At 42.9% G+C, this 26,764-nt stretch overlaps 1 protein-coding gene across 3 annotated transcripts in view; it reads left to right on the plus strand.

The window, feature by feature from the left end:
* Positions 1 to 26,764, plus strand: part of nphp4 (nephronophthisis 4) — a 215,703-nt gene that overhangs the window by 182,539 nt on the left and 6,400 nt on the right. For all 3 annotated transcript variants that reach the window (XM_029723198.1, XM_029723199.1, XM_029723200.1), the window contains 10 exons: positions 1,732 to 1,955; positions 8,039 to 8,265; positions 9,986 to 10,175; positions 10,551 to 10,634; positions 12,036 to 12,192; positions 12,493 to 12,569; positions 12,994 to 13,079; positions 17,210 to 17,381; positions 18,130 to 18,309; positions 19,807 to 19,950. In XM_029723198.1, coding sequence (XP_029579058.1) covers positions 1,732 to 1,955; positions 8,039 to 8,265; positions 9,986 to 10,175; positions 10,551 to 10,634; positions 12,036 to 12,192; positions 12,493 to 12,569; positions 12,994 to 13,079; positions 17,210 to 17,381; positions 18,130 to 18,309; positions 19,807 to 19,950 — 1,541 coding nt within the window. The remainder of the gene's footprint in view (positions 1 to 1,731; positions 1,956 to 8,038; positions 8,266 to 9,985; positions 10,176 to 10,550; positions 10,635 to 12,035; positions 12,193 to 12,492; positions 12,570 to 12,993; positions 13,080 to 17,209; positions 17,382 to 18,129; positions 18,310 to 19,806; positions 19,951 to 26,764) is intronic.

Consider the following 26,764-nt stretch of genomic DNA (forward strand, 5'->3'; position numbering starts at 1 on the left):
AATAGTTGAAAATAATAATACATTTAATTTTTATAACACTTTTCATTACAGTGTTATTCCAAAGCTCTACATAGGCAAAAATTCAAACAATGATAATAAAAACCATAAAAAAAACAAACATCATACATTTAGAATCAAGGCAGGAAATAGCGGTAGTAAGCTAGGAACTAAAGTAACTTTCCAGATTAGGACTATAAGAAATAGAGGCTGTAAAAATTTGTTTTAAGGCCATTTTAAAAGTTCTGATTGATGGAGTGGCTCTCAGATGATCAGGGAGAGCATTCCTTAGGCATCCCCATAGTGCGGAGACGTGTCTGAGGACTTGAAGCCATGGTGAGTTGCTGAAGCAGAGCTTGTGAGGTGGCTCATAGAAATTAGGTAGCTGATGTACGTGGGACTCAATCCATTCAATGAATGTCCAAACAAAACCAAAGAAATCCAGTCTATAAACACTGTATGAAAACAACTACACATACCTGATTCACACTAAAGGATTGACACGACTCATACTGTCCCGGCTTTTCTTTTCACATTCTTCTATGGTGGATTTGTAACCAGGCCAGTATAGTACAGCTTGGCTTGGTCTGCCCTATAGTGTGAATCGGGCCACGGTGTGTGCTTACGCTAAGGAATTCAGTTTATTTTCTAGATTGACGTTATTGCCAATGACTTCCCAACAGAATGACTGTAGTTCTGTTCAGTTAGTCGCTGAAGTACTACAGTTCCATTACTGTACCATTCTCTCCAAGCCTGTAGTGAATACCTACTACCCGGGGACTATCCAGCAAAGTGATTGGCAGATCGCTGACGCCATTCTGATAAGGAGGAATGCGAAGAAGTGCCGGGAGAGATGGAGATTGTGTGGGAAGTGGTAGAGAAACAAAGAGAGACAGAGGTGGGAGAGGGATGGAGAGGTAACGATAACAATGGAGAGGCGTGTAGAGAGAGAAGTGGAGAGGGAAAGAGAGAGGGTAAGAGAGACCGAGAGGGAGAGATGGATAAGAGAGGGAGAGGCCAAGAGAGAGAGAGAGGGGGAGATATCCCCCTGGTGAGTTATCAGTGAGTGGGAGCAGAGCCTTCCACTATTCTAGAAGGGCTTTAGATGAGAAACAGTTCTTTAGGCCCTCTTCCTTTGATCCTCCACTTACTTTATCTATCTCTCTTTTATATTATTGGGCTGCTCCCCTTCCCCCCCTTCCTTGGTTCCCAGATTATTTGTGGGCTGATATCAGTCAGATGTTTATCTTCCAATTGGTTCAGGGCGCTGTCTTAATGCATACTCAATCCCATCAGCATCATTACAGTAAGTGCTGTCTTGGCAACATCTGACAAAACAAATAAATACTGTATGTTTGGCTCGCGGTTCTCATGGTCGTTACTAGGTCTCTTCTCTGTCTACGGCTGATGGCTACAAAGATACTTTACATTAAAACAGTGGTCACTATAACTCTGGAGAGCCACAGGGTGTGTACACTGATGTTTCAGCCTAGCACTAAAAAGCATGAGCTGACGGACACCAACAAATGTTGGTAGAGGTGCTGACTAACGGAGTAGTAAACTAAAGAATGCTCCCAACAAGTTAATGGGTCAACGCAGATCAAAACAATTGTTTGTTGATGTGTTGAAGTAAGGTTGTGATTGCATTGCGGTAAGGTTGTTAATATTGTGAGTGCGTTGCAGTAAGGCTGTTAATGTATTGCTGTAAGATTGCTTGTTGTGAATGTGTTGCAGTGCGTAATGCGGCGCGGGCCCAGAGGCTGGTGGAGCTGGACGGGGACCTGGTGCCATTGCTCCAGAGCCATATGAAGGAGGGCGGTGGGACGCCCCGCACTAACACCCCCTGGTGGGGCGAGACAGACGACGTACGCCAGCGCAAACTCAATCGCATGGTGGCCGTGCGGCAGCACGAGGGGGGACAAGATGGCACCGGCAGCGAGGTCAAGACGAAGGTCACGGTAAAGTCAACAACATGGCCACCTGGATCTCTACTAAGAAGCCCACTTGGCCTTTTCCCCTTCCCCCAAAATCATTTTAAAGACATCAATGTACAGCAAAGCTTTTAGACGTCACTGTAGAACACACACCATACGCATATGCCCACATGCAGCTGTGGGGCTTACAGGGCCAAATTTCTTATAATATTCAAGACATCAATGTAGCAGCAGAACACACATATCACAATACCGGAACATATGAGAACAAAAATTGGCAAACAAAGTAGCAGTGCAACAGACAGATCAAACAGCCAGGTAGCCTATAGGCTACTATCTATGGTGCTGAAATGGACAGCACTCTCCAAGGGGCTTGTTAACTCAAAGCATTTTCTCGTCACTGTTTAACACTCGCCATACGCATATACCCATACTCAGCTGTAGGGTTGCACTTTTTGGGTAATATTCAGAGGTGGAAACTTTCTGTGGGAATTAATGGAAATATATGCAAATTAATATTAATACCATTTAAATGTAGATGTTTTTTGCATTGTTTTTTTGCATTACCATATCATATGTTGACAGAAACATAAACCTTTTACCTTATAAGTAGACATAATTGCAAATGATTAAATCCTTCCAATAGAAAAAAAAACAACAAAAAAAACAATTTAGTTATGAATTTAACTTTAATTAAATTAGTTGACTCTTAACATGGGAGGATTTCACTGAACAACAAAAGACAGGGAATATTGAATGATCCCCAATGATCCATCGCATCTCCCAAAAACATTTTCAACATACATCTGTAAAATGATAGTCTAGAAACTAAAGATTTGGTTGTCTTCCTCTCAGGCTTCCATGTCTTTTTCCTGGACCTTCTCAATGTCCACCTCTTGAACATCAGACTCTTCACTTTCCAACCTTGTTGAGGATGGCTCGTTGTCAGGCTCAAAAAGCCTCAAATTTGCCGAGATGGCCACCAATTTTTCAACCCTTGTATTGGTCAGCCTGTTGCGTGCTTTGGTGTGTGTGTTCCCAAACAAGGACCAGTTGCACTCTGAGGTGGCTGATGTTGGTGGGGTTTGGAGGATGATGGAGGAAACAGGGGAAAGAGCCTCAGATCCACAAAGTCCCTTCCACCAGGTCAAATCAAATTAAATCAAATTTTATTTGTACATGGTTAGCAGATGTTAATGCAAGTGTAGCGAAATGCTTGTGCTTCTAGTTGCGACCATGCAGTAATATCTAACAAGTAATCTAACAATTTCACAACAACTACCTTATACACACAAGTGTAAAGGAATGATTAAGAATATCTACATAAAAATATATGGATGAGCGATGGCCGAACGGAATATGCAAGATGGTATAGAGTACAGGAAATACATATGAGATGAGTAATGTAGGGTATGAAAACATTATATAAAGTGGCATTGTTTGTGGCTAGTGATACATTTATTACATCAAATGTTATTGTAACGCCCTGGCCATAGAGAGGGGTTTTTTGTTCTTTATTTTGGTTAGGCCAGGGTGTTACATTGGGTGGGCGTTCTATGTTCCTTTTTCTATGTTTTGGTATTTCTTTGTTTTGGGCCGTGTGTGTGGCTCCCAATCAGGCACAGCTGAAGCTCGTTGCTGCTGATTGGGAGTCACACATAAGGAGCATGTTTTTCCTTTGGGTTTTGTGGGTAATTGTTTCTGTTTGAGTATTTTCCTAACAGGACTGTTTGCTGTCGTTTTGGTCATTTTGTAGTGTTCTCTTGTTTATTTGAATTAAAATTCTAATGATGAGCACATCCTCTGCTGCACCTTGGTTCCCTCTTACAGACAGCCGTGACAGTTATATTATTAAAGTGGCTAGAGATGAGTCAGTATGTTGGCAGCAGCAGTCTGATGGCCTTGAGATAGAAGCTGTTTTTCAGTCTCTGTCCCAGCTTTGATGCACCTGTACTGATAGCGGGGTGAACAGGCAGTGGCTCGGGTGGTTGTTGTCCTTGATGATCTTTTTGGCCTTCCTGTACATCGGGTGGTGTAGCTGTCCTAGAGGGAAGGTAGTTTGCACCCGGTGATGCGTTGTGCAGACCTCACTACCCTCTGGAGAGCCTTACGGTTGTGGGCGGAGCAGTTGCCATACCAGGCGGTGATACAGCCCGACAGGATGCGCTGCTGTGCCTTCTACACCACGCTGTCTGTGTGGGTGGACCATTTCTGTTTGTCCGTGATGTGTACGCCGAGGAACTTAAAACTTTCCACCTTCTCCACTATAGTCCCGTTGATGTGGATAGGGGGCTGCTCCCTCTGCTGTTTCCTGAAGTCCACGATCATCTCCTTTGTTTTGTTGACATTTAGTGTGAGGTTATTTTCCTGACACCACACTTCGAGGACCCTCACCTCCTCCCTGTAGGCTGTCTCGTTGTTCTTGGTAATCAAGCCTACCACTGTAGTGTCATCTGCAAACTTGATGATTGAGTTGGAGGCGTGCATGGCCACGCAGTCATGGGTGAACAGGGAGTACAGGAGAGGGCTGAGAACGCACCCTTGTGTGTGATGAGATATGTTGGCACGACTGCCATATTGTATCTCCATCCCAAAGCCCTTGCTTGGAAGTGCATCACCAGACTGCCAAGAACCTTGCCCTCATCCAGGCCAAGGTGGCGAGACACGGTAGTGATGACACCATAGGCCTTGTTGATCTCTGCACCAGACAGGATGCTCTTGCCAGCATACTTGGGGTCCAACATGTACGCTGCGGCATGTATGGGCTTCAGGCAGAAGTCTTCACGCTTTTTGATGCAATTCAGAACTGCAGTTTCCTCTGCTTGGAGCAACAGGGAAGTGGGCAGGGCATTACAGAGTTCTTCTCTTACATCTGCAAGCAATGTCTGACCATCAGACAGGATGGCATTGTCTCCCTCAATCTGTTCAACGGCTACTGCTATAGATTTCAGGAGTTTCAGGCTGCTTACCACTCTCTCCCAAAATACATCATCCAGGAGGATCCTCTTGATGGGGCGGTCCATATCGGCAGACTGATATGGTCATTTCTTGGAGAGACTCCTTCCCCTCCAGGAGACTGTCAAAAATGATGACAACACCCCCCCCAACGGTGTTGCTGGGCAGCTTCAATGTGGTGCTCTTATTCTTCTCACTTTGCTTGGTGAGGTAGATTGCTGCTGTAACTTGATGACCGTTCACATACCTAACCATTTCCTTGGCTCTCTTGTGGAGTGTATCCATTGTTTTCAGTGCCATAATGTCCTTGAGGAGCAGATTCAATGCACGAGCAGCACAGCCAATGGGTGTGATGTGAGGGTAGGACTCCTCCACTTTAGACCAAGCAGCCTTCATGTTTGCAGCATTGTCTGCACCAGTGCAAATACCTTCTGTGGTCCAAGGTCATTGATGACTGCCTTCAGCTCATCTGCAATGTAGAGACTGGTGTGTCTGTTGTCACTTGTGTCTGTGCTCTTGTAGAATAGTCGTTGAGGGGTGGAGATGATGTAGTTAATTATTCCATGCCCACGAACATTCGACCAGCCATCAGAGATTATTGCAATACAGTCTACTTTCTCTATGATTTGCTTGACCTTCACTTGAACTCTGTTGAACTCTGCATCCAGCAAATGAGTAGATAAAGCATGTCTAGTTGGAGGGGTGTATGCTGGGCGAAGATCATTCAGAAATCTCTTCCAATACACATTGCCTGTGAGCATCAGATGTGAACCAGTTGCCTGCACAGCTCGAGCAAGACATTCATCAGCATTTCTCTGACTACGTTCCTCCATTGAATCAAAAACAAACTTCCAGGAGGACCATGAGCTGTTGCTATTGATAAGGTATGTGATTCATCATTTTCACCTTGAATAGAAGTAGAGCGACTTTTGTCAGAGGTTGCTTGTTGTGAGCGCTGAGGGAACTTTATGCACTTGGCCAGATGATTCTGCATCTTTGTTGCATTCTTCACATATGTTTTGGCACAGTATTTGCAAATGTACACAGCTTTTCCTTCTACATTCACTGCAGTGAAATGTCTCCATACATCAGATAGTGCCCATGGCATTTTCCTGTGAAGATTAGAAAAAATGGACAGATAAATAGTTAAGCATTTATACAACTCCTTTGTAAGATAAATGTTTTACAATGAAATATGTATGGAAACAGGTGAATTAACACTCCTCAGTTAGCAGGCTCAAGCTAGCTAAAACCCACATGGTAGCAAAAACTAACTTGCAGAAATTGTTAGTTAGAAATGATTTAAACACACTTTGCTGTAGGCTACTATTTACTACTAACAAAAAAATCATGAATGTCATATAAAATATATTCACCCCACCCAGTATTGTAATCAAAACTTACAGGGAAAGTATGTAGTCCTTGGCTCAGACAGTGTAGTAATGTGGGCTCAATAGCATCTCATTTGTTTGCAAGATCTTGAGAATCAGCTGTACATGTGATGGAAGAGTGCACTGCACATGTGATGGAGGAATGCACTGTGCATGCAAAGGGTTGCAATTCCATTGAATTGGGGATAGTTTAACCAAAATATGCCACAAGACCTAGAATTGCCTCATGTGTATTCCACAAAAAAGGTTTACTTTAATAAGCTAACTTTATTGATTCATTTACGCAAAATTTCCAGGCTTAACTTCCCATGGAAAATTTACCGGAAATTTACCGGAAAGTTTCCGACCCTTTGCAACCCTACTCAGCTTTGGGGCTTACCCGAACTTCATATAACTTCAAATAAAATACATCAATGTAGAATACAGCAGAACACACATCAGAATGTATAGGTTCCCTGCCTTTGTGATAATATCAAGAGCATATTCAGATTAACTTCACAGAACCAGTCAATAGAAAAGATGTGCCTACCTTAGTTTTCCAAAACCTCCCACAAGACAACCATTCCCTCATGTGTCTTCTCCCCCTTTCCTATTTTGCTCCTAGTGTCTGTGTCACATCTGTGTCCTTTAGCAATCCATGACCTCACTTAGGGGACTGGGTTGAATTTAGTCAGAGGTGGGCAAAAAGTAGTCCTGATATGGTGGAGGTGTACAGGGAGGCACGGGTTGAGGTACAAATCAGGTTCTTTGAGAAAATCCCCGCTCACATTCTGCACTGCTGACTGCCACCAACAGGTATTTCAGTCCACCTGGAATATCTCCTTTACCATTGGTGTCCCTGTACTTTCTGTATGCCTGTGTGACTGTGCATGGACTGTCAATGCCAAACCGCTGGCAGAGAGATTCTGAGGGCTCTTAGTTTTTTTGTAATGTCTGAGGCAGAGGTGGTTACTGTACACTCCACCTGCTCTTTTGCAAGTTTCATCCCTCCAGTCTTTTCCAGACCCAAGCTCCCTACTTCATTGCATGTTGTACAGCCCAGCCTCGTATTTTAGCTAGTGGAGGTGCTAGTGGAGGTGCTAGTGGAGGTGCCAGTGGTGATGCAGAATTAGCAGCGATGTTAGCTATCTAAGGCATGGCGCCATCAGGAACAGCTTCCTCACTCCTCTCCTCTGGCATTTCTCTGGTTGGTTTCGGGTTAGATGCTTCACCATCTTTCTCTGGATTTTTGGACTTGAAAAACGTAATCAAACTAGATTGCCTTTTCTTATCCTTTTTTAATCTTACCAAGGAGACTATCCCACGTTTCAAATTCAGAATTATCAGTAGACAAGGGAGAGCTAGCCTAGGCTACGTGATGTGATTACGTAGGGACCTCTTCACTAGCCGACCACCACTTAAACCTGTTTCAAGATCAGTTACTTACCAGGCCGGCCTACCCCATAACATGTACAAATAAGAGATCAGGTCTGAAATCATTGTGGCAGGATAGGATGATTACACAGTAGTATCATCACACTTTTACATTAAGGTTTTCTTGGGGGGCTGGAGAAATAACGAGTAGGCAATTGATCTAACTCTGATCGCTTTTATTATAATGTTTACAGTACAAACAGTGAGACAATAAATGAATCATGCCGCGAGAGGTACTGGATCTGGGCAAATGGGTTCCAGAACAAACAAAGTCAAATATGAGAGGTGCTAGCAGGATCCAGCTCAAATAAAGCACCGATTCTATGGTCTCTCCACTTTTACCTTCAGGGCCGCCGAGCAGAGCGTGCCCAGTTGGCGAGGGACCTGCGCCTGATGCATGCCTACAGGGAACGCAGTAAGGCAGAAGGGATCACCCACATACTAAGCCAGGCCATCACCATACACCACACCCTCTACGCCACGCTGGGCACTGCCGAGTACCTGGAGTACGTCCTCCGCAACCCCTTCAACACCCCACAGACCGTCACCATCTATAGCGAAGACCCCGAGCTCAGGTATGCAGGGAAAGGGATGCTGGGGGGAGTGGAGCGTGTGTGTGTGGTGTTTGTTAGAGTTTGTGTGTACCTCGTGTTATATTGGGGGGGTTGAGAGAGAAAAATAATATTGTAAACAATTGTATTTAAGCAGGCTGCAAAATACCATCAAGCCCCTCCCCACCCTTTCTATGTATCTGATTCTGAGTCAGACTTCGTTTATATTCCACAGCACATTTAACCAGGAGAGAACAGGTGAAGTCTTACACTGGCTATCAATTGCCCTTGAACCAGATACATAGATAATGCTGGAGAAATACAGTCTCTCTCTCCCTCCTCCCCATAACCCATTATTTCACACGCAGACACACTAACCACCACCCACACATATCCCACTACACACACCCCACACTCCCCCACCATAGTCTCCCATTATGGATTATTCTCAGATCTGCATGGTGTTGGATGGAGAAGCGTCCTTCATGTTGATAAACAGAAGAAGGAGGACTGGAGGAGAGTAGCGGTGTGATGGGGGGAATGAATCATTATAGCATTTGCACCGGCCAGCAGGCTCTCCGGGTCTAATTGGGGATCAGGAAACACCAGAGCTGTGCTACGGATCTGCAAGCTTTCCTATCCCTGGCCGCTTAAAGGGCTGCGTGCCAACGTTAACCACCAGATATGACACACCGCCGCTGCCGACACGTTTAACACAGAACCGGCTGCCGTCTCTCGAAGAGGCATTAGAGAGTAAACAGTGAGACATTGAGGTCTTTTCTATCAAATCATAGATGCTTACTATTATACTATTACCCTTTTCACACGACTGAGCCAAATTGAGATGTACTGGGCTGGCCTGGTTACACATCTACAATAGTTGGAACGGAAAAATATATATCTTAGCCAGAACAGGGTGGGCCCTGTATTATTAATCAGGCATCTGTGTCATCTTTCTCTCTTCTCTTTCTCTCTTCTTTTCTCTCTCTGTGTCTCTCGCTCTCTCTCATCTTTCTCTTTGTGTGTGTGTGTCTTGTTTTATCTTTCTCCTCTCCTGATGCCCTTTCATTCCCTACTGAAGCATGCACGCGCGCACACACGCACACACATACATTTTTTTAATACTTTACGAAAAGGTGTGTGTGCGTGTGAAGTTTTGTTCTCTAATTAGCTACCAGACTGGAGAATGGGAAATTGTAGTAGTAAGAGCTCATTGAAATGGTCGACTAGCTCCAGCCTTCATTTAGAAGGTGGGATTTTGGAGAAAATTCATAAATTCTTCATCGTCTATTGAGAAATGTCCCTTCTCCATGCCTGGAGGTTGAGCCTTTGAAGTTAAAAGCAGCCCCCTTTTCCTTTATGCATTTGTGCATTAAATGTGTGTACTCAAAGAAAATAACTTCCCTATACCACCAGTCTGTGTTACTTTTTTGTTCCCCAAGATCTCTTCCCGGGAATCCATTTCGTGAAGAGGTTTGAAGATTTACAATGACTTGCCTACCGTTTACCAATCAGGCCGTATGTAATTGAAAGAAGAGCAGTGCACCGATAAACGGTTGGCCTTTGGAAGTGTGACAGACTGCTGACCAGCGAGGATGCTCCTCTCTCTCTCTTTTCTTCTTCTCATCTCTCTCTCTCCTTTCTCTTACTTTTCCATCTTTCTCTCTCCCTATATTCTTCTCTCCTCCCCCCCATTACTTTCTCTTTTAACAGTCCTCTCTCTCACTCCCCTTTGTCTGTTCAGTGTCATAACAGACTGTGATGAGTGGCGGTATTTCAAGACACTGACCAAAACCTTAACTCCCCTGGAGGAGGACATGTTCCACCTCAAAGAGGGCACGCTTGCTCCCCAGGTGTACCTGCGGCCCAAGGAGAGTGTGCACGTCCCCCTTAAATACCAGACCTTCGTCTCAGACAACTCTGTGGTTCCCCAGGTAACCTAATGCGTCACCATGACAACCCTGACAGTCAGACGTTAGAGCACAGGCTTTAGTTTATCAGTTCGCCCAGGGAGATTAGCCAGAGCCTGACTTCTATTACCAGGGTGAGAAAATGCAAATATAGGGTAAATATAATAGGATTAATGCCATATGATTGGGTTAATGTCATTGGGAGTGTAGGTTAACAATACCCAGTTAGAGTTTCTCTTATCTGCACATCTTATTGACTGCTACGTCTTTCTCTGTCCCTACAGATTGTACACTGGTGCTTTACAGTTTTATAACCTGCTGTACATTCCCAGTTGTCTTGGTCGATTTAAAAGATGTATACATGTATTATTTATGTGTTTGTTTATCTACGTCTTGCAGGGGCCGAGTCTCATACCCAGTGTCAGAAGTACTCAGGTGGCCAAGAAACATCTGTCCAATACTGTGCTGGCCAAGTCAATCAAGGTATACATGGACAACCCAACCTCTGGATAAAAACATGTCCAGGGGTTGTTGTTTTTTGCATTGGGATGAATGCGGTTTCTGTTTTAAAGGATTTCCAGTGTGCCATGTGAGGGAATATTGTGTGTGCCTTAGAGTGCCATATGATAATTCTTTATATTCACTGTTTATTTCCTTTTGTATAGTTGAAGAATCCTATTTCGTATCTCCGGAGGCTAGAATTATGCTAGCTAGTGTTTGTATTTGTGATGCGTTACAGATGTACGCTTCCCATGATTATAAATAAACCTCTCACAAACTAGATTATTTATAAACCATGTCAATCTTGAGTTTGAGCTTATTTACCTTTACCTGTATTCCTGCCTTCCTCAATTAAGTTTAGTTAAGCCTGGTTTAGTTAAGCCTTGTTTAGTGTTTACCACATGGCGTCCATCAAATGTTTATTTGGTCTCACTTTAAAGTACTGTAAGTGTCTCAAATACCTATGTGTTTACATGGTACTGTAGTTACATAGACACTCACATTGTTATAACAGTGTAGGACAAGTAGGTTTTGCTGCACTTGATTGCCTGACGAGTGGGAATAAATGGAATAGTGCAAACCCTGTCATTGGGCACTCCAGGCACACTCAACCAAATGCTCAAAGTTTTTGGATAAGAAAACTAAGGTAACACTACTTAAAGCCTGCAGGTATATAATGCTTTATAACTTTCTTGTGCCAACAACCCTCTTTTTGACCTACACTATCAATTCTGAAATCGTCTGGACTTGTGCCCAATGGAACCTGCTAAACACGTTATGATAACATATACTAACCCACTCTATCATCACAGTCAGTATGTTGTTAAAGCAAGACTCTCAAACATAGTCAAGCCTGACTTTAAACACATTGTGTGTCCCCGATTACCTACAGGCCCCAGTTCCTGTCCCTCTTTGATGATGCGTCTGAAAGTGCTGTGGGTGGTGCCAGTGTTGGCCTGCTGACAGCTGTTGGGGTTGTGTGTCAGTTTCACTGGGACAGTGGGTTTATTGGAAAGTGACCTCTGACAGACAGACATCCTCCTCACAGCAGCAGTACTGTGTGTGTGCATGCATGCGTGATAACGCAAATGAGAGGTCCTGTCTTTGCACTCTATAACAATGTGTATCTATACCAGACTTGGGTTCAAATAGTATACGTCTTAAGTTTATTGTAACTGGATCAAGACTGCTGTACATAAAGCATTCTCCTCTACCTTAAATTGCTCTTACCTTGAGTTGTCTATGTGGGCCAGTAGTGACAGCATCCACGATAATCTGTTGTTTACTTTCGCTACAGGCAGCAGTAAGCATTATTATTTTTCAATATGAAATCTCCACTTTCCTTTGTCGTCCACCCTTCCCTCTCCCCAACCCTACTCGCAGGTGACATTCAGGGCAGAGGATGGTAAGCCGCTGGCCATCTGCCAGGTGAGCGTGGAGCCCACGCCGCACGTCATTGACCAGACATTCCGCTTCTACCAGCCAGAGTTGTCCTTTCTGAAGAAGGCCCTGCGCCTGCCCCCCTGGGAGAGAACGCCAGGTGCCCACTATTAGCCCCATTAGCCTAGCTACACACACACACACACACACACACACACAAATAGACAGACACGCTAAAACACACAGAATGCAATTGCAGACACTCACACACACATACTGTACATACACACACACAGAGAAAGAGATGCAGTCACAGACACACACACAAACGCACACACACACTCGTCACCAGTTGTGCACTAAATGCTCAGTTTGTTCTCTCTCCCTCTCTTTTATCACCCTCTATCCTTCTCCAATGTTCTCTCTCTGTCTGGCGTGTTGGCCCGGCCGGGGCCACCAGTTGGAGACACAGATGCTGGGTCTCAGATCTCAGTGCGCTGCAGTGACCCCAACGTCATCTGTGAAACAAAGATGTTGGTAAGAGAATGAATGGAATAATTTGCTCTGATAATCGGGCCAGCACTGAAACTGGGGTGTGTGTGTTAATTACGACAGCAGCTCTCACTCCATTTCCCGGGGGTAACCTCAGGGGTTTCACATTTCTATCTATCCCAGCACTAATCATCTGTTCACTGAGCCCTTGATTAGTTTAATCTAAATTGTTAGTGCTGGGATGAAACAAAAAGGTGTTCCCCGAGGAATGGATACTAAATTATGGAACTGATTTGCTAAGGAAAACTAAAATGTGCAAGGTTTCAGAATTCAAAAAGAGGTTAACTGCTGTGTTTTGAAAGACATTTGTAATCGCATAACATGGGTATCGGCCGCTGAAAACATTCCACGAAAGAGTGGATTTCCACTAAATGCTTCAATAAACTTCAATGTGATTTCTCTTTGACAGGCACAAGGGGAACCTCAAGATGTGTATTTAAAAGTGCCGGGCAGTCCGAGCCCGCAAATCCGAAAGTTCTTTGTCACAGTGTTCACGTATGTATCCTACATAAACACACACACACACGACACATGCACACATAGATACACTACATGTGGACACCTACTCGTTGAACATCTCATGACAAAAATTATGGGCATTAGTATGGAGTTGGACCCCCCTTTGCTGCTATAACAGCCTCAGTTCTTCTGGGAAGGCTTTCCACTAGATGTTGGAACATTGCTGCGGGGACTTGTTTCCATTCAGCCACGAGCATTAGTGAGGTCGGGCACTGATGTTGGGCGATTAGGCCTGGCTTGCAGTCGGCGTTCCAATTCATCCCAAAGGTGCTCGATGCGGTTGAGGTCAGGTCTCTGTGCAGGTCAGTCAAGTTCTTCCACACCAGTCTCATCAAACCATTTCTGTATGGACCTTGCTTTGTGCACAGGGGCATTGTCATGCTGAAACAGGAAAGGGCCTTCCCCAAACTGTTTCCACAAACTTAGAAGCACAGAATTGTCTAGAATGTCACTGTATGCTGAATATGGCCCTTCAATGGAACTAAGGGGCCTAGCCCGAACTATGAAAAACAGTCCCAGACCATTATTCCTCCCCCACCATACACTATATATACACAAATGAGCGGATTTGTCTATTTCCGAACAGATCTCATCTCATCACAGATTTGTAATGTTGTTCTTCTTAGTAATGTTGGGTTTTTGAGCTAGCGCCCAATAGATTCTCATTCTCTCCTTGAAGGAGAGCGCTCTTTGTCCCAGAATCGCCCAGAATGCACCGCGCGGCCCATTGACGTAGCATGGGCAACATTTCTTTCCTTTGATCCTGACTAGTCTCCCAGTCCCTGCCGCTGAATAACATCCCCACAGCATGATGTTGCCACCACCATGCTTCACCGTAGGGATGGTGCCAGGTTTCCTCCAGACGTGACGCTTGGCATTCAGACCAGAGAATCTTGTTTGTCATGGTCTGAGAGTATTTAGGTGCCTTTTGGTCAACTCTAAGCGGCTGTCATGTGCCTTTTAATGAGGAGTGGCTTCTGTTAGGCCACTCTGCCATAAAGGCCTGATTGGTGGATTGCTGCAGAGATGTTTGTCCTTCTGGAATGTTCTCCCATCTTCACAGAGGAACTCTGGAGCTTTGTCAGATTGATCATCGGGTTCAATCTGACGAAGTAGGTTTTTTACTATTTTCTACATTGTACAATAATAGTGAAGACATAAAAACTATGAAATAACACATATGGAATCATGTAGTAACCAAAAAAGTGATTCTTCAAAATAGCCACCCTTTGCCTTGATGACAGCTTTGCACACTCTTGGCATTCTTTCAACCAGCTTCACCTGGAATGCTTTTCCAACAGTCTTGAAGGAGTTCCCACATATGCTGAGCACTTGTTGGCTGCTTTTCCTTCACTCTGCGATCCAATTCATCCCAAACCATCTCAATTGGGTTGAGGCCAGGTGATTGTGGAGGCCAGGTCATCTGATGCAGCACTCCATCACTCTCCTTCTTGTTCAAATAGCCCTTACACAGCCTGGAGGTGTGAGGGGTCATTGTCCTGTTGAAAAATAAATGATAGTACCACTAAGCGCAAACCAGATGGAATGGCATATCGCTGCAGAATGCTGTGGTAGCCATGCTGGTTAAGTGTGCCTTGAATTCTAAATAAATCACAGACAGTGTCACCAGCAAAGCACCCCCACACCATCACACTTCCTCCTCCATGCTTCACGGTGAGAACCACACATGCGGAGATCATCAGTTCACCTACTCTCCGTCTCACAGACACAGAGATTAGAACCAAAAATCTCACATTTGGACTCATCAGACCAAAGGACAGATTTCAACCAGTCTAATGTCCATTGCTCGTGTTTCTTGGCCCAAGCAAGTCTCTTCTTCTTATTGGTGTCCTTTAGTCGTGGTTCTTTGCAGCAATTTGATTAGGAAGGCCTGATTCAGGCAGTCTCCTCTGAACAGTTGATGTTGAGATGTCTGTTACTTGAACTCTGTGAAGCGTTTATTTGGGCTTCGATCTGAGTTGCAGTTAACTCTAATGAACTTATCCTCATGAGAGCCAGTTTCATCATTGCACTTAATGGTTTTTGCGATTGCACTTGAAGAAACTTTCAAAATCCTTGAAATGTTCCGTATTGACTGACCTTCATGTCTTAAAGTAATGATGGACTGTCGTTTCTCTTCGCTTATTTCAGCTGTTCTTGCCATAATATGAACTTGGTTTTTTCCCAAATAGGGTTATCTTCTGTGTACCACCCATACCTTGTCATACCACAACTGATTGGCTCAAACGCATTAAGAAGGAAAGAAATTCCACAAATTAACTTTTAACAAGGCACACCTGTTAATTGAAATGCATTCCAGGTGACTACCTCATGAACTGGTTAAGAGAATGCCAAGAGTGTGCAAAGCTGTCATCAAGGCAAAGGGTGGCTAGTTTAAATAATCACTTTTTTGGTTACTACATGATTCCATGTGTTATTTCATAGTTTTGATGTCTTCACTAGTATTATACAATGTAGAAAATAGTAAAAATAAAGAAAAACTCTGGACTGGGTAAGTGTGTCCTAACTTTTGACTGGTACTGTATCTGTCATTCTCATTGAAAGCAAGTCTAAGGAGCTGTATATATGTTCTATGTGCACTATTTCTATGTTTCCCATTACGTTTCATTTTTGCGTCTTTTAATGTCATTTTTTTACACCAGCTTCAAACAGCAGAAAATAAATATTTTTGGTTATGGAAAATATATTTAACAGCGGTTTAGATGGTACAATGATTCTTTACACTATACTTCCTTGTTTTGTCAAATAAACTGAAATGAGGCAAACCATTAGAATTTTTCAACCAGGAAATGGCAGAGTGATTTCTGCATAGTGCATCTTTAATAATTCAAATTTTAAGTTATTATTTCAGATGCACATGAAATTGGCATGCGAGATGGCAAACTACCGGTAGCTAATTACTGTAGCTGACTAATTAAGTTGGTCATGCTTTGTGACACACCCAGTTTTATCTTGTTTTAGTCCACACAACATGTCGCCACTAGTAAGCATCTGATGAACGGCAGGGGAAACAAAGTGTTGCTGACAGCCATAGAGCCGTGCTTTTTTTGTCCTACCAGGTCTGTGAGAAAGTTCTAGCTAGTGCATCCCTGTATCCTTCGACTGTTGTCCGTTTACGTTGTGCTTTGACTTGAACCCCCACACCCACATAACAAGCAATGTAAAAGCTGGCAATGCTATCCGAGCACTTGGCACCAGGCTGCTGCTGGCAGAGTAGTAAGTAACTGAACAGCTTGTTTTGAACAATATACTTTTGGAACAGTAAAATGTACACACATTTACCATACTTTTATGAGCATTTTAAGCATAATCCATATAAATTGTACAAAAAGAATTGGATCCATATAAATTGTACAAATAATATATTTGTACTATTTTTTTTTTATATACATTTTTGGACCGATCGCGTCGCCACCACTAATGCCCTAATAAACGGGTCGCTACTGACACACACACACACACACACCCCATCATACCCTTCCCAGTGTGGATGAAACTGATGGCCGTTGGTTCCGGCGATGATCCTCTGATTAGATTGCTCATGCAGGGCCTTAATCTCATTGATTTAATCAGTATGTCGGATTCACCGGGCTGATTGCTTCACATGGCAGAATCCATTTTCCTCATCAATCTCCGAACAGGCCGACTTCTCTCTTCTCCCCAGCCTGTAATCTCAGGGGAGGGATGATTAGGCTTAAGAGGCATCCTTTGACCTCCATAGCCACAGCTCATTCTGGAATCACCATTATCAGAGTCAACTGGAACTCGACGCAATGAAAATGATTCCTATGATATCTCCTAGCCTGCAACTGCGTCACAAATCACACCCCGTTCCTTATATAGTGCACTACTTTTGACCAAGACCCATAGAGCTCTGGTTAAAAGTAGTGCACTTTATAGGGAATAGGGTGCCATTTGGGATGTAGCCCCCGTGATCAGACGAGGTGCTCAAAAATGACTAAAATGCTGATGTCTCTTATCGCCACAGAGATAAATCACCTCATCATTAGTTCCGCCCCTCCTTCTCTCATTATGAGTTGATTCGCTCTGAGACCTAATTGTTTTCTCGCTTGATGTCTCCATAGCGATAAGTGGCTGGCGGTGCCCGCCCAAGTCTGGCAAGTATATGTGCACTTCCTGCAACGGGTGGATATCAGCTGTGTGACTGGCCAGCGGACCTGTCAATCACTGGTGATACGGGGCACCCAAGCCACCCGGAAGGTCCGGTGTTACACCTCTCACCCACAGGAGCTCAAGGTACAACTGGCTGTCCGGTGTCTCTCTGCCACCCTGGTTGATAAAGTTAGGCTGTGCGTCCAAAATTGCACCCTATTCACTACATAGTGTCCTACTTTTGACTAGAGCCCTATGGGCTGTTGTCAGAAGTAGTGCACTATATAGTGCTCTGGTGAAAAGTGGGACACTATATAGGGAATAGGGGGCCATTTCAGAGGCAACCTTAGTCTATATTCACTCTAGACTGAATGACATACTGGACTGGACTGTCCTTCATTTTGAAATGCTGAATGATATCAGTATCTTGAATGCTGTTATATGTAGATTATCTAATCTGACTGTCACAACTGTTATTCTATTATATTCACTGTGTAATACAGTCATGCTCACTGTAGAGAACGATATGTATGTTTATATGTTTAAATATTTAATGAATAACTAATTTAGAGGTTGGCTCTAGTCTATATTTCAAAGACTATATTTCAATGGATTATTTTGTTGCTCTTAGCAGGTAATCTGACTATAGTATGTATTGTTACATGAGAGAGAGTCCTACAAAGGCTGTTGAACCTATCGAGCAGATTCTGTGTTTTGAGCGGGTTGAATGGGAGTAATGTTCCTCTCTCTCCCCATCTCATCTCTCTCTCCCCCCAATTCCCTCTCTCTCCCCCCAATTCCCTCTCTTCCCCTTCCTCCCTTTCTCTCCCTTTGTCTCTCTCTCTCCCCCCTTTTCCCTCCTTCCCTCTCCCTCCCTCCTCCCCTCTCCCAGGTGGACCCAGCGGAGGTGTTTGTCCTCCTCCCGGGTGTGGTACAAGACCTGCAGTTGTGTGTGTGTCCGTTGCGGGCGGGCAGCCGCTTCTGCTACCTCACCGTGGTGGACGTGGAGCAACACACGCTGGTGGCCTGCTGGCTCCTCAGCCTCACCTGTCGCCTGCCCATCCTCTCCAAGGTGAAACCACCCACTAAAGCTCTGTCTTTCTCTGCCTCTTGCTCTCGCTCTCTCAGTATCTATCCATCTCTCTATCTTTTTCTCTCTCTCTATTGCTCTTTGTCTTTGGCTCTTTCTCCCATACGCAGTCTTTCATTCTCTCTTTCTCACATAGACACTTATTCACACTCGCACACAGACATATGGACCTATTACACACACACACTCACTCAGGCGCTTGCACTGCGGCTCAAAGCAGGATAATGTGTACCCAAAAAATGCTCAATAGAGGACACCTGCAGTTAAGGGAGAGCGAGATAGAGAGAGGGATTCCTGGCAACGGAGATGGCTGGGTAAAGACATGGACTGCATCCCAAATGGCAACCCTATATTCTACTACATAGTGCACTACTTTTAACCAGAGCACTATGGGTCCTGGCCAAAAGTAGTGCACCCCTGGCCAAAAGTAGTGCACTATATAGGGAATACGGTGCCATTTGGGATTAGTGCCATGCTCTTTAAAGGTGTCTCCTATAGTTTGGCTGTAATAACCTTAGCATACAGTATCTCCTAGATGGGTAGTGAAACTGTCTGAACGATTGAATGGCGCAGTGCAGTCTCACAAAGACGTGTGCAATGCAGTGGAACTTTATTCCCCTTATGATGTCACTATGACAAGAAACACACCCAAAATAACATTATTTGGTTTCTCTCCACTGTTATGATCCTCTGCTAAATTATGAATGAAGAGACTGTTCTTGCGAGATCTTTGTGGAGCTCACAATAACAGTATCATATGTTTTTGGTGCGTCTGTGAGATTGTACGAATTTATATGCACATAATGTTATGTGACTTTAATCCTCAATGGTTCTGACAGTGTTTTATCTCTTTGTGTTGTCAATCTGGGCGCCTTCTTCTAAACATTGATATAATCACCTAAGTGATTTTAGATTCACAATCTGATAGTGTGCCCCGTTTCCTTTCTCTCTCAGGGGCAAAAGATGAACAGATAAGGTTTCATATTCATTAGTGCACTCGTAGAAAAATGTTTAGCAACGGAAAAGGAAAACAAGCGTTTCTTATTGGTTATGTTCAGGTAGTAGTCCATCCCTGTTTCAGTCCATTTTGTTCAGTTTGGTGCCTAATGAATAAGACTCTGTTTCATCCATACCAGCTATTTGCTTCGAATGTCATGTGTCTTTCTGTTGCATTCTACACTGATATTAATTCTATTGCACCATTTGGATTTGTCTCTTGTTTCATTTTTTTTCTTCTTTACAGACAGATCCAAAGTCAGTTTTTTTTTCTTCCCCCTTAATGGTTGAGGTTAGGATCTGATCAAAACTAAACTGATCCTAGACCTGTTTCTACTAGGAGTGTTGTGTGTTTCTATCATTTAGTTTCTCCCACAGACGTGATCTAAGGTCTGTTTTTTATTTCCCCCTAATGGTTAAGGATACAATTCTGAGGAGGCTTAACTGATCCTAGACATGTGTTGTATATCTCTCTTCTGGCAGGCTTTTGAAATGTGTGCACCTGTGGGAGGGGGTCGGGGGAGCACCCGGAAGATCACTTACACCAACCCCTACCCCACCAGCCGTGTCCTCCTGCTACGGTCAGACCACCCTGACCTGCTCCAGTTTAAAGAGGACCGTTTTGAGGTGAGCACCACTACAAAGCACAACACTGCCCTCTTGTCATGTCTCTGTTCAAACTGACATTTAATGAGGAACGGACGGAGGGAGCGCAACAGTGAGAGAGAGGAAAAGAGAGCAAGAGAGAGTGGGAGGGAGGGATGGATGGAGAGGGGAGGACCATCCTTTTCTATTTTCAAACATGCCTGGAGGTAATTGGTTGTCGTATTGTACCTGGACCGTATTCATCACTGACACTGGAAAGGACTTCTGCCTCTCTATAGTTATTGGCTCTGGGACAGACCAATGACACTAATAAGTCGTTAGTTTATGTGTTTACGGTCATATTTCATCTCTCCATATCCCAATCTGTTGTCCCCACTTTCTTCAAGATGTCCACTATTGTTCCTGTACCCAAGAAAGTGAAGGTAACTGAACTAAATGATTATCGCCTCTTAGCACTCACTTCTGTCATTATGAAGTGCTACAATCGCCCCAACAGTACCACGGACGACGCAATCCCCATTGTTCTGCACACTGCCCTATCCCACCTGGAAAAGAGAAATATGTTCAGTATGTAAGAATGCTGTTCATCAACTACAGCTCACCCTCCAAGCTCATTACTAAGCTCAGGGCCCTGTGTCTGAACCCCTCCCTGTGCAACTGGGTCCTGGACTTCCTGACGGGCCGACCCCAAGTGGTGAAGGTAGGCAACAACACCTCCGCCACTCTGATCCTCAACACGGGGGGCACTGAAGGGTGCGTACTCAGCCCCCTCCTGTACTCCCTGTTCACCAATGACTGCGTGGCCACGCACATCTCCAACTCAATTATCAAGTTTGCTGACGACACAACAGTGCTAGGCCTGATTACCAACAGCCTTCTTCACACAAACAGTGTAGTGAAGAAAGTGCAACAGCACTTCTTCAACCTCAGGATGCTGAAGACATTTGTCTTGGCCCCTAAGACCCTCATGAACTTGGACAGATGGACCATTAAGGCGCCTCCTGTCGGGCTGTATCACCGCCTGGTACACAATTGCACCGTCCGGAACCGCATCACTGGGGAACTAGGCCTAGCACTGCCTGCCCTCCAGGACATCTACAGCAACCGGTGTCACAGGAAGGCCAAGAAGTTCATCAAGGACCTCAGCCATCAGAGCCACGGCCTGTTCGACCCACTACCATCTAGAAGGCTGTACAGGTGCATCAAAGCCGGGATCGAGAGAGTGACAAACAGCTCTTTCCTCCATGTTATCAGACTGTTAAACAGTCACCATTCTAGCCAGCTACCACCCAGTACTCTACCCTGCACCTTAGAGACTGCTGCCCTATGTACAGAGTCACTTTAATAATATTTACATACAAAACAGACCATTATATTTATATGCACTGAGTCTACAAAACATTAGGAACACCTTCCTAATATTGAGTTGGACCCCCTTTTATCAGAATAGCCTCAATTTGTTGGGGCATGGACTCTACAAGGTGTTGAAAGCGTTGCCCTGCGAGGCTGTCCCAGTTGTTAAGTTGGCTGATTGTCCTTGGGGTGGTGGAACATTCTTGATACACACGAGAAACTGTTGAGCATAACAAATCCAGCAACGTTGCAGTTCTTGACACACTCACACCGATGTGCCTGGCACCTACAGTACTACCATACCCCAATCAAAGGCACTTAAATCGTTTGTCTTGCCCATTCACCCTCTGAATGGCATACATACACAATCCATGTCTAAATTGTCTCATTCTTTTACCTGTTTTCTCCCCTACACTGATTGGAGTGGACTTAACAAGTGACATCAATAAGGGATCCTAGCTTTCACTTGGTCAGTCTATGTCATGGAATGAGCAGGTGTTCTTAATGTTTTGTTTACTCAGTGTAAATGATATGTATAAAAATATAAACGCAACATGTAACAATTTCAATGATTTTACTTAGTTACAGTTCATATAAGGAAATCGGTCAATTGAAATAAATTAATTAGGCCCTAATCTATGGATTTCACATGACTGGGCAGGGTCGCAGCCGTGGGTGGGCCCGGGAGGACAAAGGTCCACCGACTTGGGAGCCAGGCCTACCCACTGGGTAGCCAAGCTCAGCCAATCAGAATGCATTTTTCCCCACAAAGGGCTTTATTACAGACATAAATACTCCTCAGTTTCTGCAGCTGTCCGGGTGGCTGGTCTGTCGATCCCGCAGGTGAAGAAGAAAGATGTAGAGGTCCTGGGCTGATGTGGTTACACCTGGTCTGCGGTTGTGAGCCCGGTTGCCAAATTCTCTAAAATGGCATTGGGGCAGCTAATGGAAGAGAAATGAACATTCAATACTCTGGCAACAGCGCTGGTGGACATCCCTGCAGTCAGCATGCCAATTGCACGCTCCCTCAAAGCTTGAGACATCTGTGGCTTTGTGTTGTATGACAAATGCACATTTTAGTGGCCTTTTATTGTCCCCAGCACAAGGTGCACCTGTGTAATGATCATGCTGTTCAGTCAGCTTTTTGATATTCGACACCTGTCAGGTGGATGGATTATCTTGGCAAATGAGAAATGTTCACTAACTGGGATGTAAAGAAATTCATGTACAAATTTGTAGAGAAATACATTTTTTGTGCGTATGAAACATTTCTGGGATGTTTTATTTCTTCTCATCAAACTTGGGACCAACATTTTACATGTTGCATTTATATTTTTGTTCAGTGTATATATATATATATATATATTTATATTCTGGTCTCTGACGTTACTCTTCCTGATATTTATTCATTTCTTTATTTTTCTGGATTATGTGTATTTTTATTTTGTTGCTAGGTATTACTGTACTGTTGGAGCGAGAAACACAAGCATTTCGCTGCACCTGCGATAACATTTACGTAATATGAATAATAGAACGCGTCCATTATAGCTGTTGATTTTTTACATGTTCTGTCATTAGCCCCAGTGTCTCATAGGAGATTCATTGACTTCATAAACAGGTCATAAACAAGTCGTCTCAACATCATTGGCTTTCGTTCGCTGTCATTTGCAAGACGGTCTCATAGAGCAAGCAGCGGTGCAAATGGAAATAGAATCGCTGGGTTTTAAATGAACAGGCTGCCAATGGAAAATGAACTCCTTAAAAAATCTGTTTATGTTTCTACCACTTGCGTGCAGATGATGCTTAACCAAATAGAGAGAGACGGAGGGAGAGAGAGGGGCAAGAAAAATAACCAACTGTGTTTTCCATTTAGTCAACATAGCTTCAGGCTCAATACTCTCTAAACAATTTATGGGGTTTATATCTTAACTTTGAATAGAGTAATTTTCCCTACGCCAAAAAATAACTACCCTGCCATAATAAAAACAATTGGGAAGCAAAAAAAGCAGAGCAAGGATCGATATTATAGTTTTCCAGAAATGACCAGATAAATCTCACACATTGAACCATATGTTTTAGCTGGCCATTACGTGGAATGCAGCCATGAGAAAAAAGTTTTTTATTAAAATGTCCAAATAAGACCTTATGAACAGCATGGCGAGCCGCAAACAAACGATAACCATATGAATTCCGTTAATAATCAAAGCATAACACAACACACTGGCTGTAGTTAATTTGGAGGAAGAAAACAACAATACAAAGAGCATGTAGTTTCACGAGCTTACAATTTATGGTGGGAACAACAGGTGTTGTAGAAAACAATTTCCCTTTTTTACAAAATGACTCTAATTCTGGTTGACTTTCCTCTAATGAGCCAATTATAGTGGCAAATCGTTTTGTTGATTTGAGCTTATACACAAATCTATTGTCGTCGTATCGCCACACATCCCTAATAGACGTTATGTGTTGTAATCACAGTCAAGTGGCGTAAATATAGCCAGAGGATTATAAACAATGTACTATAGTACTCTGGTGAAATACACCTAAAAAGCAATGTTCGAAAAACGCATCACACATGCTTCTTTTAAACGTCATTAAAGAATATTAGGGTTGCAGTGCATTCAGAAAGTATTCATACCCCTTGACTCATTGGACATTTTGTTGTGTTACAGCCTGAATTCAAAAGGGATTAAAAAATAATAACTTCACCCATCTACACACCATAACCCATAATGACAAAGTGAAAACATGCTTTTTGAAATTTTTGCAAATGTGTTGAAAATGAAATACAGAAACTTCCTAGTCCTTGTCGATGACAAGCATACCCATAACATGATGCAGCCACCACCATGCTTGAAAATATAAAGAGTTGTACTCTGTGATGTGTTGAGTTGGATTTGCCCTAAACATAATGCTTTGTATTCAGGACAAAAAGTTAATTTATTTCCCACTTTTCTTGCAGTTTTACTTTAGTGCCTTATTGCAAACAGGATGCATGTTTTGGAATATTTTTATCCTGTACAGGCTTCTTTCTTTTCACTCTGTCATTTAGGTTAGTATTGTGGAGTAACTACAATGTTGTTGATCCATCCTCAGTGTTCTCCTATCACAGCCGTTAAACTATTACAGTTTTAAAGTCACTATTGACCTCATGGTGAAATCCCTGATCGGTTTACTTCCTCTCCGGAAACTGAGTTAGGAAAGACGCCTGTATCTTTGTAGTGACTGGGTGTTTTCATACACCATCCAACGTGTAATTAATAACTTCACCATGCTCGAAGTAGCTTCAATGTCTGCCTTTTTTTTAGGTGCCCTTCTATGTGAGGCATTGGAAAACCTCCCTGGTTTCTGTGGTTGAGACTGAGACTATGTGTAAAATTCACTGCTCGACTGAGGGGCCTACAGATAATTGTATGTGTGGGGTACAGAAATTAGGTAGTCATTGAAAAACAATGTTAAACACTATTATTGCATACAGAGTCCATGCAACTTATTATGTGACTTGTTTAGCACATTTTTAATCCTGAACTTATTTAGGCTTGCCATAACAAAGGGGTTGAATACTTGACAAGACATTTCAGCTTTACAATTCTACTTTGACATTATTGGGTATTGTGTGTAGGCCAGTAACACAAAGTCTCAATTTAATCAATTTTAGATTCAGGCTGTAAGAGAACAACATTTGGAAATAGTTAAGGGGTGTGAATACTTTCTGAAGGCACAGTATAGAGATATGTCCAGGGTCGGGTTCAGTAATTGAATGTCTTGTTTGTCTTTTTAATGTATTTGTCTTCAAGTTTATATATGTTTACAACAAGAAGGGAAGATATCAGGATAGGGCCATTAGGGAATAATAACATATTGTACGGAATATATTTGTACTGTAGTGAAGCCATCTCTAGAGTAATGCAAGGTCTCTTTCATGATCATGTGAAACGTCAATTGCTATGGAAATGCTGGTATGTGTTTTTCAATGATGTTAAAGATACGATATGGATTACAATTATCATGAATATTAAGGTTATACGCACTACATGTTACACACATAGACACTCAACCATGCAAATTGTCAGAGTTATTATTTATTTGGACAGCATACATAATAGTCTTACTCTTATACAGACATCGTACACGCTCTCAATAAATCACATCCAATATCATACACATCAACCTACTCAGATTTACTACACACATAATATCTTGTCTCAATTTTCCAACATCTGTGGCATTGGCTCACAGGCAAACAGGCAAGGGAATAAAACAAATATTGCAAGAACCTATTTCTTGAATTCTAAATATCAGACATTTGAAAGCTCTAGTTTTGACCATCATAATACCTCTGATGGCAGTAACTTTAGAAGCACTAATTATGGTCAGTTTAGACTGAGAATAGTATCTAGTTATGGTAAGGGGTGAAATAAGTATAGCCAGTTATAATTGTAACGGTTTAGCAGATTATAATAAAAGATCAGTCTTTACGTGGCTAAGAGAAAAGGAATATAACATGTACTGTTTACAGGAAACTCACTCTACATTATTAGATGGAGTTGCGTGGGAAAAGGAATGGGGTGGTGAAATAATTTTCTGTCACGGACTAAGTAACTCAAAAGGTGTGATGATATTAACAACAATTTCGATCTGAATGTGCAAATAGTCAGGAATGATTTGCAAGGAAGGTGGATCCTTTTGAATATGAAAGTGGACGACGTAAGAGATTTGGCGCATTAATCTATATGGTCCAAATCAGGATGATCCATACTTCTTCAAAAACATTTATACCAATTTATTGAACATACAGGCAACAAATTATCAAATCATTGTGGTAGGAGCCTATAACACAGTAGCGCATTAATCTATATGGTCCAAATCAGGATGATCCATACTTCTTCGAAAACATTTATACCAATTTATTGAACATACAGGCAACAAATTATCAAATCATTGTGGTAGGAGACTATAACACAGTGTTAAGTACCTCAATGGACCGTGAAGGTAATCACTCTACAAACTATCATCACCGTGCCCTTAAGGAAATCACAAATATTATGGACACATTAGAAATGTGGATATTTGGAGACTAAAAAACCCCAACCTAGTGAGATATACGTGGAGGAGACTTAATCAAGCTAGTCGTCTTGACCACTTTCTTGTCTCTTTCTTTCTTGCATCAAATGTTTAAAAAGTTTTAATAGGAGTCAGAATGTGATCGGATCATCATCTAATTTGCATTCACATAACTATTATAGATTTTCCACGTGGATGGAGATATTGGAAATTTAATCAAAGTGTACTGGAGGACAACTTATTTTTAACTAAGACAAAATCATTTATAACTTAATTTTTCTATTATAATATAGGTGCAGCAAGTCCCCTTATTGTTTGGGATACCATTCAATTCAATATTCATCAATAATAAAAAAGCAGTTTCTGGCTAAAGAGACGAGACTAACAAGGGAAATCCATGAACTAATAGTACAGGTAG

The sequence above is a fragment of the Salmo trutta genome, chromosome 30, assembly GCF_901001165.1.
Source record: "Salmo trutta chromosome 30, fSalTru1.1, whole genome shotgun sequence".
Taxonomy (NCBI): Eukaryota; Metazoa; Chordata; class Actinopteri; order Salmoniformes; family Salmonidae; genus Salmo; species Salmo trutta.